General features: G+C 42.6%; 1 protein-coding gene across 3 annotated transcripts in view; it reads left to right on the top strand.

The window, feature by feature from the left end:
- CCDC148 (coiled-coil domain containing 148) overlaps positions 1–12,561 on the top strand; it is a 146,961-nt gene that overhangs the window by 27,668 nt on the left and 106,732 nt on the right. The window contains exons 1-6 of one of the 3 annotated variants that reach the window (XM_019554577.1): positions 2,002–2,110; positions 3,622–3,725; positions 6,041–6,123; positions 6,265–6,428; positions 9,367–9,462; positions 9,562–9,743. In XM_019554577.1, coding sequence (XP_019410122.1) covers positions 2,102–2,110; positions 3,622–3,725; positions 6,041–6,123; positions 6,265–6,428; positions 9,367–9,462; positions 9,562–9,743 — 638 coding nt within the window. In that variant the 5' untranslated portion in view covers positions 2,002–2,101. Of the gene's footprint in view, positions 1–2,001; positions 2,111–3,621; positions 3,726–6,040; positions 6,124–6,264; positions 6,429–9,366; positions 9,463–9,561; positions 9,744–12,561 lie in introns of those variants that run through there. The other 2 variants (XM_019554576.1, XM_019554578.1) reach the window with 2 other exon arrangements.

Raw genomic sequence — 12,561 nt, 5'->3', positions numbered from 1 at the left:
TTCTTGACTTGATAGGACAGTGTTCAAATATGTATCTGTTTGATATGTATCTTGGGAAGAATTTCAGTTTAGAATTTCAGTTTAGAAGCGCTTTCCCTGAGGAGAGAGAGAATTCTGTCAAACGCCATAAATAGTTACCTTTTTGAGAAAAGGTCACCTTTATGAGAAAATGTTTTTAATCTTGGGAAGAGGATATAAATGCCTTTGTGGACTCCTTCAAGGCATTTGTTAGTATTTGTTGGTAGTGTTGCATGGCTTTCCCTTCCTTCTTTTGTACTTCCTATTTCGCTGAAGAATTCAACATAAAAATTCCAGGACAGAAATACACAGCTGTGATAATTCCTTGTGATAGTACGGCTGTTTGTAGTACGTGGTAGTCTGCTTAATGAAACAACTTGAAAATATTAGGTTCATGGAACTATCGTTTTGAGAGACAGTGCTGCAGAAGCAGCTGCCCACCAGCCTTTCTGTGGGAGAGCAGAAATCTGTCTTCACATGTGAATCTTGACCTACGATCTGCCCTTGTTGTCTTATGTTTTGGCCTAAGCTGGTCCTGATTTCTGAGACTGTATTCAGGCACAATCCACAAAAAAGTGAAATGGAATTTTGCTTAAGAATTGCAGAAAATTTAGAAGATGAAAAGCTTGAAAATTGCAATTTAGAAGTTCATCAAAAGAATGTTATTAAATATAGTGCATTGCCTAACAAAAACCCTATGGTTTTATGGTTCATTTTTGCTTCTGTATTTTAACTGAATCTTTTACTAATGCTATTTGTTAAACTTTAATGATCAGAAAATATTTGGTACAGATAAGCTTTCCAATACTGGTGCCTGATACCACCCCCCAAAGCCTCAAGATAATATTACAAAATGAAAAGCAATGTGAACAGAAGTGTTGATACTAAATGTTTGAACAGAAGCAAAAATACCTGTCTTCAATGTAATAGTGCTTCCTTTAACATTACAGGTATAATCTATCCAAAGAGTTGGCAGATATTTCTTCCTAGGCTGAACAAAATTCTGCTGAGTTAGTCAAGCTTTAAAACTAGATGTTAGTGTTATGTCCTGGTATTTTATTTTTCACAAGTCTGTTCCAGTTGAGTAGGTAGTAAAAGTTATACACTGAAAGCTCTACAATGGCTAAAATATTTCCCACTTTCTCTTTCTTCCTTTGCACTCCAACATTTGATTATTGGTTTAATTCCTTCACTGATGGAGATAGACGAGATTCAAATATACAATATGACAAGATTGTTATTGACCATATAAGAAAGAAAAATTGAGAATTTTACTGTATGTGTAGAGAACCCAAACTGTGGCAGTCCTATGGAAATGTCACTGGTGATATAGCCATGAAAATGTTATAAACATATTAAACTTTATTTGTGAACAAGTTTACTTTGAAACTAATGGTGAATAAAATAAATGTAAAAAATCCATTTTCAGGATGCTTTTTTAAAATCATGTAGGGTTTGCTAAGACATTTTCCTTGTATTATATGTTATGATTGTAAAGGCATGACTTTCAAATACTTTATTACGGAAGTGCTGAAAATTTTTTTAAAGCAAAAACTTTAATTAGAATAAAGAGAGATTCTTGCTAAATCAGAAGTGTTATAAGTAAATTGAAGAATATTCTAAAACAGGAGTGTTCAGACTTTTTCATACTGCAGTTGTGTTTTAAAAGAAATTGTGTTATGGACACCTCAGTTCCCCTTCACAATCTAGTGACTTCTTTATGGTATCTGCAACAAGTCTGTACACAAAACTGTGGTGGAAAGGGACTATGTATGAGGTGTGGGTGTCTGCTCTGTTCAGTAATCCTGCCATACGTGACCTATTACCTCTTGCAACTATTTATAAAATAGGGTAGGAGTTAATATTTTACTACCTTCTGAGATAGATTTGTAAGGGCTATGAATGTTTAACGCATATCATCATGCTGAGCTCACAGTACCTTTTGTTACTTGCAAAAGTATTTTCATTAGTATTTTCTTTCACTTTCTGGCTAAGTCAGAGGAAGAAGTAAATCGGGCTTTCTAAATGAGAGGAGATACAATCCCTAATGATGGTAGCTTTCCAGGCTCTGTCAGTTTGACTGATGGAAGAGGTGTGTGATTTTTGACCAGCTAACTCTCCTTAGGGAATAGAGGACTGTTGTGGTAGAGCTTGGAAACCGGCATTACTACTCTCCTAAACACACTAGGCTCTCTTTCCTGTACAGTTAATGTAGCTTCTCCTTCTCTTCCACACTCCCCTCTCCCCTTATGCTGTACAACACAAGGAGATGTGAGGTGGGGGGGAATCCTCCCAAGTGCTTCCAATTGTGCTGTATTTGAAAGAAGCGGAGTGGGGAGGGAAAATCAGTGGAAAACTTAATTAAAAAACCTTGCATTTAAAATAAAATAAATTAATGCTAGTTTAAATTTGATCCCCTAGGTACTAAAAACAAGAAAATGCCAGATGTGTACACTTCTTAAGCACATTCCAGTTCCCATGCAGCACACTTCTCTTGACAGAGAAAAATTCTGCACCTCTGCAAGAAACTTCTTGCTGGCTCTCATAGATAAAGGGAAAACCACATATGCTAAGCACAGTACTTTTCTTGTTCACACTAGAATTCAAAACCCTAATTAAACTATATAATTCCCCAGCCAGCAGAAAACATACTACATGCTTAATCTGCTTACATATGGCAACTGGGAGCAGGAGGGGAGTGATGGGGGCAAGTATTTGGGGAGGGAAAGAGGGAATGGGGCTGAAAAAAAAGCATCTGTGTGCAGCTGTGCATTTGTGATCATGGTGGCAATCGGAAGCCACCACTTCTCCTTTATCCTGGGTGGCTGGCCATGTCCCTACACTGCTGGATTGTAGGGTTCTTATTTTCTCACACGCATAGCCCCATTCATTTCAATATGACTACTTGACTGAGAAATAATTACAAACATTAGTTTGCCCTAAATATGATGAAAAAATATGATGTACATTGACTTTAAAAAGTGGCTCTATGTTCAAAGATAATGTTAACTCAGGTGTGTTTTGAAGGATTTAAATAATTCCTAATTAAAAATGAAAATATTTAGTTTTAAAATAAGGTTTTTACTTAGTAACTGGATGGATGAAAAGTTGTACTGATCAGCAAAGGATACCAAAACAGAAAAGGAAGAAGTCTTAAATTGTACCCTGTATTTCAGCGTCCTTTGCAAATGATTGGATTTTCATTAATCAAAATTATTTGTTAATTTCTCTTTTCATTGTCATTTTTGTTTTCACCCATTCCTCTATTTAAAAAGAGGAGAGGGACAGCAAAGAGAGAGAGAAAGGAAAGAAAAAAGAAGAGAACTACTTTTTTTCATTTTGAATTTGTTAAATTTTTATTTCAAAATGAAAAAGTTTAAGAACAAGCAAACAAACAAACCAAATATTTTAAGTAAGAATGATGGGATCTCTGTTATTTACAAATCTTCTGTGACAGCTCTGTCTTTCAGCAATAAAGTACTTACAGAAGTACACAGGTTCACACAACTCAACATCATATGTTTCTTTGGGATATCCATTTTATAAACATATTGAATAGATTTTAATACCCCTTAGCCTTACTTTTGCTTTTTTTTCACACAGATCAGAAAAACAGAACAAGCTTCCAAAATTAACAAAGAACAAATACTGCTGAAACAGCATCACCAGGTGTGGTGGCAAGAACATAAAAGACAGAGTGAGAACCGGTAAGAGCTAGAGAGATCATAAAAACAAGACATTGATAACAAAAGTTTTAGTCTAGACAACTTCCTTCAAGACATACAATTCAGAAGAAGATAGAGTAAGCAGATGCAGATGAGTTTGGTGGGTGACCTTAACTATCCTGAGCTAAGTGACTAGATGTGGGTGGTTAACTGAGTTTGTAGGCATGAAATGTAAAAGGGAAATGGAAGATGGGTTATAGAAGTCTCATAGCTCAATATATGACCCTGGCCCAACTCTGAGCAGCCTTGAACCTACTAGGATATTGGCAATCCTCGGAGTCTACTTTTCTAAGGGTAAAATTCTGAAAATGCAACTTGTGTTGTATCAGGGAGTGTAATGCTCATCACTCAAACTCAAGGACAAAATTTAGTCATAACAGCTAATTGGTGTATGAGCTTCTGCTGTAGCTACACTGGCTAAGTTTATTTTAGAAGCTATTTCCTCATCTTGGTGGTATTTTTGCATTTTTATCTCAATTTTTTCCCTTAAATTTTATTTTCAGTTTCCTGCTACCCTTACTATCAGAACGGTAAGGCAATGGGACAATATATCCAGGGAAGTTGTGGAATCTCCTTCTTCAGAAATTTCTCAAGAAGAGGCTGGCTAGGCATGATAGGGATGGATTAGGAAAAGGAATACACGAAGGGGGTTGGACTAATTGACCTGTGGATCATTTCCAAACCTGTGATTCTATACGAAACGCCTATAGAATTGGGCCAGTCATGGCTTCATGTGTCTTTTGGGCTGAACTTTATCTCCATATTCAGCTGATTGGTAAGATCACATTTTAAGTGCTGGTAGCGTTCATAGTTGGTAGGGTTGGAAGCGACCTGAGAAGATCATCAAGTCCGACCCCATGCCATGGCAGGAAAGAATACTGGGGTCAGACGACCCTGGTGAGGTATTCATCCAGCCTCCTTTTAAAGACCCCCAGGTTAGGAGCCTGCACCACTTCTCTTGGAAGTTGGTTCCAGATCCTAGCCGCCCTGACTGTGAAGTAGTGCCTCCTGATATCTAGCTTAAATCTACCCTCTGCCAGCCTGTGACCGTTATTTTTTGTCATTCCTGGTAGTGCTTGGGGGAACAGGGACTCCCCCAATGCCTGCTGGTCCCCCCTGACTAGTTTGTAAATGGCCACTAGATCCGCCCCCCTCAGCCTTCTCTTGTGGAGGCTGAACAAGTTCAGATCCCTTAGTGTCTCTTTGTAGGGCCTGCCCTGCTGACTCCTGATCATGTGAGTGGCCCTCCTCTAGACCCTCTCCATGTTGTCCACATCCCTTCTGAAGTGTAGTGCCCAGAACTGGACTGTACTCCAACTTTGGCCTGACCAGTGCCACATAGAAGGGGAGTATCACCTCCTTGGACCTGCTTGAGATGCATCTGTGGATGCATGACAAGGTGTGGTTGGCCTCCGTGACCGCGTCCCCACACTATCAGCCCATGTTCATTTTGGCATCAGTAATGACTGCAAGATCCTTTTCTGCTTCTGCACTGACGACAAGGGAGTTCCCCAGCCTGTAGGTGTGCTGCTGGTACTTTCTCCCCACGTGCAGTACCCTGCACTTCTTGGTGTTGAAACCCATCCTGTTCCCATCGGCCCACCCCTGTAACCTGTCTAGGTCCGATTGCAGCCTACTGCTCTCTTCTAGCATGCCCACTTCTCCCCACATCTTAGTGTCATCCACGAATTTGAACAGGGTGCTTTTTACCCCCTTGTCCAAGTCACTGATGAAGATGTTGAAAAGTGCGGGCCCGAGGACCAAGCCCTGGGGGACCCCACTACCCACATCCCTCCAGGTTGAATAAGACCCACCACCACTCTCTGGATGTGACCGTCCAGCCAGCTAGTGACCCATTTGACTATATACGTGTCGCCGCCACAGTCCCCTAGTTTTTTAATGAGAATAGGATAAAAGACAGTGCTGAAGGCCTTTCTAAAGTCCAGAAAGACTATGTCCACTGATACCCCTGTGTCTAAGGATTTTGTCATAGAAGGCCACCAGGTTGGTTTGACGGGACCTGCCTCTAATGAACCCATGTTGGTTGTCCCTAAGCATAATCTCCCCTGCTGGCCCCTCGCAGACATGCGCCAGGATAACTCTCTCAAAAAGCTTACCTAGGACCAAGGTAAGACTGACTGGCCTATAGTTTCCATAGTGAACCTCCAGTGAGATTTATCCTGTGAATCTCTTGCATTTACTTCCTTTCTACATAGAGTTTCTTCCCTCTATTCATTGCTTTTGTTTAGAGTGACAGTGCTTTACCATTTTGCATAACCCACAGTTTTACTTTTCAGACACAAAGTAGAAGCAGAAATACAAACTTTCCTTGATGAAAGATGCCTTGAACCTGAATTTCTTTTGGATGTGTGGGACTTGGGTAAGAACTTTCACTCTTTCTTGCTCAATTTAAATGTGAGTATTTAAAAATAATAATATACTGCTGATTTCAATTTTTAATAAGAAACTGCAGAAACATATATTTTTGTCTTTGGTAATGCTTTTGTTCAATTTGATATAGCACATCATTTATCAAAGGAAAGGGAGACATATCAAAGAAATACAGTAGATCCTGTCTGGCAACTGAGAGAAGATTTGAAATTCAGGCTGTCTGAAATGCAATGCTGTCTCTCACAGCAGTCATCTTTGGGACTTCAGTTCAATCCAGTCAAGGTGTTAGAGCAGGTTGGTATTTCAACTTTTGCTCTTACAACTTTATTGTTGCTGGTTAGCAGAGGCATAGGCATAGCTCCTTCAGCAGCTGCAAGAGCAGCAGGGGAAAAATTATGCTGACCACTGAAGACTGAGGGAGGGGTAGGAGAATGGGGACAGACATTCCCTAGCTCTTTGCACTCTGGAGGCAGCTGCTGCTATAGCAGCAAGGGATGGCTGCAGCAGCCCAAAGGTGCAGATTACCTGGAAGCTGCTCCTGGTGCTCTGTTCTCTTCCCGCTCCACCTTTTCCAAACAGCACTGCTTTGTTTCGACTTCCATTTTGCCATTTTGAAGGGGTAGTTTTTCATTTTATCATTTTGTTTCATTTCAAAGCACTGTTCCATTTTGTTTTGTAGAAACTGTTTTGCTGTTTCGACGTTTCATCCATAGGCTATAATGGGGAATCATGAAAATACCTATAACTTTGTACTTTCTTGCCTGATGCAAATGAAAATTGCAGGGATGGTAGCCCCTTCTGAGGGCACGAAACCTACCATGTTTTAAAGAGATAGGTGTAGGGGTTTTTGTGAAACTGCACCTCAAACAGTTGAAAGCAAAACTCATATCACTTGCTGACAGTGGCAGCCTGTTGTAATCTCATGTTCAGAGTTGGGGCCCACACCCCCAAGAGGGCTGTGGAGCTGTGCTGGACTCCTCCTGGGGGTGCAGGCCCCCAGATCTGTGTGCAGGATGACAGAAGGCGGCCACTGCCACCTGGGATCAGTGCTCGGTGCAGCCCACACCCAATCCTGGGAAGACTGCTGCTGCCACTAGTCACAGGCAGCAGCAGCAGCAGCCTCCTGCCATTCCACTCACAGATCTGGGGGCCTACGCCCTCCAGGAGGCCCATGCTTGGTGGCGGCACTGGGAGGGCAGATGGTGCGGGCTACAGCAAATTGTGGGGTGGCAGCAGCCACCCTTTTATCACGGAGACCCTCCCCAGGCACTGGGGAGAGCCCAGTGCTGCCCCTGCTGCAGCCCCAGGAGTGGGGCATCCCATCTGCCTGCAGCCACTGGTCTTCACTGCACCAGGGGGTCCAGGGCACAGTGTAGCCCAGTGACTGCAGGCAGGCAGTGTCTGCCGCTCCCAGGGCTGCAGCAGGGGCAGCACCAGGCTCTTTCCAGCACTCAGTGGCAGTGCTGGGAGGACAGGCTGAGTTCCATGGGGCTGGCAGAGCCACTTGGAGAACAGCCCTGGCTCTCCCTACCACAGATCTGAGCCTGGCAGTGGGAGGTGGGGGAGAGCCACTGTCCAGGACTGTGCTTGGAGCCAGGGCTGCACTCTGAGTGGCTCTGCCACTGGCTGTCTGCTACCTCCCACCACCAGGCTCAGCTCTGTGGGGTTGTGGAGCCTCCAGTTGCTAGGCTGTGCTCACCAGGGCTGCACTCCAAGTGGTTCCACAAATTCCATGGAACTCAGCCCAGTGGTGGGAGGCAGTCGGAGAGCCAGTGGCCAGGCCTATGCTCACAGCCAGGCCTGCGCTCCAAGCAGCTCTGCCACTGGCTCTCTCATCTCCAGGTTGAGCTCTGTAGGGAAGACCCCAGCACAGCCCCCCAGCTCACAGCCCTCCCATTGCAGCTGGTGCTGGTGGCCCCCCAGGAAGGGCTGGGGGAAGCAATTGGAGACCTGGGGGAAAGACTGGGGAGCTGGGGAATCCAACCAGGAACATTCCACCAGCTCCTGGTTCAATTCCCCAGCTCTCTGATTGCTTTCCTGAGCTCTTCCCAGGGGTGTGGGCCCCCAGATCTGCACACTGGGTTTCAGCGGGCTGCTGCTGCAGTTTCAGCGGAAGCCTGCTGAAACCCCATGCACAGACTGGGGGCTGGCAACCCCGGGAAGGTCTGGGGAAATGATCAGAGAGCTGGAGGTAGTGATCAGAGAGCTGGGGAATCGAACAGGGAGCTAGATATCAATATCGGAGCAGTCCTTCCACACTCTTCACCCCCCATCTTCTTAGTTTATGTTTAGCTCCAGCAAGCTTGGCTTTGAAATGTGAAATGTTTTGAAACATTTGAAACGTTTTGAGTGCCCTTGTTTCGTTTCAAAGCTGTTTCGAAGCCTTTTGTTTCATTTCAATTTCTCTGTTTTGAGCTCGAAATATATTGAATCAACTTAAAAATTAAACGCCCATCAAAATTTCTCACAGCCCTAATATGCTGTTGTATGCAGGGCTGACTCCCCTGGGGGAGGGGCATTCTGTTTGTCCCCCACCCCCTGACACTCTGCTGGACATGGCCTGCAACTGCCCTGCTCCTCTAACTAGCCAACATGTGGCTGCTCCTGTCATGGCAAAGAACCTGGGGGTAAGAAGAAGCACATTCTGGCACCCCCTTATTGTCAGCACTCAGGTCGGTGCCCCGCTTGCCCCTCTTGTTTACACTGCTGCTGGCTGGTATTTATTTTTGAAGGATGGGGAGCAAGTATCTTGGAACTTTTTAAAAGAAATGTGAAATATAAAAATATGCACCTTAATTTTACAGAAAAATATTGTAGCTATTTTTTTTTTTTTTTTAGTAATGAGAAATCTCCATTGGCCTGGATGATCCTTGAAATTGCTTCACTAATGTCACTTAAGTTACACCAATGTGAAACATGTATGTTAGAAGAAAAACAGGTTTTGTGGCAAACAAGCTACTGAAAAACAAATGAGCATACATTTGTAGTCGGCTACTCCAGCTAATCCAGAGTAACTTCCTGTCCACACAGTTTTACCACATGGCAATTCAAAGCAGTTTACCCACTTTAGCTGGGGGATTGACACCTTATCACACTATAATGTACACGAAACAGTTACTGCAGAGTGGCTGAGTAACTTGTTTGTGTGCCCTTCATAACCTTTGTTTTGTTTTGAAATGACAGCTTTCATATTTATAAAAATCTAACTGTGAAATAATATTTCATAAAATAGGTAGCCTTTGTGAAAGAACAACAGAAAACTATTTTGGATCAACTTAACCTTGAAAGACTGGCTTTGGAGAGAGAGCTTGAAGAATATAAAGCCAAAGTAAGAGCTGAAGAAGGTTCACTTTTCCAAATTAATCAAGTAAACAAAATATACCTGCATCATCCATATTGGCCCAATGATAAATGATTTTTCTTCTAGGTGTTGGTATACTCTTCAGAAAAGGAAGCTATCCTTTTTCACGAAGTTCCTACAGAATTACTGGCTTTGGAGTGCCCATACCCCGATTTGAAGACTTCAGTTCTTAGGGAATTCCATAAACTTGCAGGTGAATATTGGTCTAAGCTTCAGGAGATTGACCACCAGTTGAAAGTCATATTCAGGTAATGAAATAAATTTTAATATGTCTATTTTTAAGGACAAAAGAGAGAACTGTGCTGTTTTACACTCTTTAGAGAGGACATTTGTCTTTATCAGAATTACTTCTCTTTTGTAAAGTACAATACATAGTTGACTCTATGCCCAGCTCTCTGGGATTAAATAGTCAGTAACTGTTTGCACAGCTGAGAGAACTGTGACAGTCTTTCAAAAGAACTTGTCTGAAATAATAAGCAAAATATTTTACAGATTAAAGAACCAGTGTCTGGTGTATAGCAAATCTTCTCTTCACATGTTTTGCCTTACACAGATAGAAATTCTTTTGAACATTTTCCATACGGTAATTTCAGTACAGTATCAAACATTTAATATTGGAAAAGTATTTTACTTCCTTCTGAGGAAAATCTAGAACATACACCCATGTACACTAGATAAATAGGTCCACATCTTTTTATGTAGTGTAGTTCATTGCAGCAATATTGCGTTATGAGATACCAAAAGTTTACTGAATTAGTTTAGAATTATTTTAAAGGAGTCATTATTTATAAGTCATCGACATCATAATGGGATGAAATGTAACATAACTCACTGTAATGGTTTGCACATGCAACCTGACGCAATTGCAGAACGATGTATGAACTCATCAGGCAAACCTAGATTTGCACCCACTTGGAGGACTGATGAGAGCAGGAAAAATACTAGGTTTCTTTTGGGAAGGAGATTCCTGATGGAACAAAGAATGTTCAGGAAATATCTGCATGAAGCTGCTTTCATTATGGTTTATGCAATATGACCAGGGATCCAGGTTTTCCATTTCCCACAGAAAAACAGAGTAAAATGCAAATTTCCCACTTTACCAGAGGAAATTGTGGATTTTTCATTTTAGCAGAGAAACCTATGCAGTTTTGCAAGGAATCCTCTACAGGGGTTCCAGCCTACAGGGGGCTGGGAGGGAGTGGAAGGAGGGTGGTCAGACAGGGGGTGCCATGTGCATGTACATGCACATGGCTGACAGGCAGCCTGGAGAGCAGCTCCTGCAAGTAAGTGAAAGGGGGATTGAGGCCCCCATTGGGAGGAAGGGAGTTGGGTAGGGCTGGGGCTACTGCCCAGCTGGGGAGTGTGTGGGGCTTGGGGCCCAGGGCAGGGAGTGGGACACAGCCACTGGTGGGTGGGTAGGGCTGGCTCTCTGCCACTGTATGCACTCCTGGAGGATGGGGGGGCCCTGTGATTTCCAGATCTGTGCATGGGGCAGGTGTGGGTTGCCTGGTGCAGGCTTGGGCTCCTGCCTTGCTGCCCTCCCCCAGGGTCGCCTCAGCCCGGTGGGTGCAACCTAGTGCTGCAGGGCAGAGCGGGGCCATGTAGGAAAGCTGCTTGCAGCTGCAAGCTCTGAGCTGCCCTTGGGGAGGTGTCTCCTGCATGCAACCCCATACCACTGCTCCTGCTGCTGTCGCATGGATAGGGCAGTGCAGAGCTCGCAGCGGCAAGCATTTTTCTGCATGGCCTCACTCTGCCCTGCAGCACTGGGTTGCACCCACCTGGCTGCGGAGGATGGCAGGGTAGGAAACCTAGCCCGCAGTGGGAAGCCCACACCCAACCCAAACATACATCTGCAGGTCATGGGTCCCTCCTGCCTCCCTGGGACTGCGTGAGTAAGGAGCACGAGTAGGGCCAGGGGGCTGTGGGGAGTCTTTCATTTTAATCATGGATTTGTGTGGGGTTATTTTTTGTTTGTTTGTTTTATTAGAGAACTTGCGATTTTTATTCATTTATTTATTTATTTATTTTTCATCGGGGAAAACCAGGATCCCTGAATATGATACACTACACAATGCAGCTCTAGTTGAGGAGAAATTACATTTGTATTAAGTGCAGAAATCTCCAGTGGAGTCCTTTCTGAAAAAATCTCATGACTGTTTGTCTGATAGCTATGTTTTATAACTTCAGTGAGTGTTACAGCCATGTAACACGGTCTTTCTTTAAAGTGAGGAAAGACTCAGAATAACATTTATTGTGAATTTGAAAGCTTGTCTAATTTTATCTTAAATATGCAGTTGGTTCAATAAATGATATCATCCCCCAAAATCCTTGTCTCTCACATCATTCCTAAGCCATCATGGCTACAACATCACTTTAACATTACAATAACACTTACAGCATAAGCTTGCAAATCCTGTTTGATTTATATCACCTCTTTCCTGATTGACTTAGACCTCTCATGCAATTCAATCAAAGTTTTATTTTTATGGAAGTGATTTAAAGTAATTATTGTTAACAAATCTACAAAAAATATAGAATGACTAAGAAGTACAGGGATGTTTTGATACTCTTAATTTAGAAACTAAATTACACTCAATGGAAATAGGAAAAATATTAGCTGGATATCAAAAGAATACCAGAATGCATGTGTTAGTGCATAATAACTAAATGTTACATTAAACAACCAACTAAATGTTACATTACAACCAACAGAGAAAGATAGATTGGAGGCTTTTTGCAACTGTACTTGAGTATCATATTACAGTTTGGATTTTTGAATATCACCTAGTTTTTGCACTGGCAGGTAAAAACTACCTTGAAGGTGAAAACTAAAACACCATATGTGTACAGTGAAAGTAACTTGGCCCTAGTTATGAAGACCACCTTTATGGTTACCTTCATAACTATGGTATGGTATTTAATGAATATGTAGTATGAAAACTAGAAAAAATATGGAGGGAAACCCACTGGAAGGAGAAGTTAAAAGCAAAAGGAGCCCTCTACTGGAAGATGTAGGGAGGCTCTAATGGGTGAAAAATTAGGACATGTATGTGTATATTTTCTTAT

This window comes from Crocodylus porosus, unplaced genomic scaffold (genome assembly GCF_001723895.1).
Source record: "Crocodylus porosus isolate Cpor-Errol unplaced genomic scaffold, CroPor_comp1, whole genome shotgun sequence".
Classification (NCBI taxonomy): Eukaryota; Metazoa; Chordata; order Crocodylia; family Crocodylidae; genus Crocodylus; species Crocodylus porosus.
This window is presented reverse-complemented; position numbering and strand designations above follow the sequence as displayed.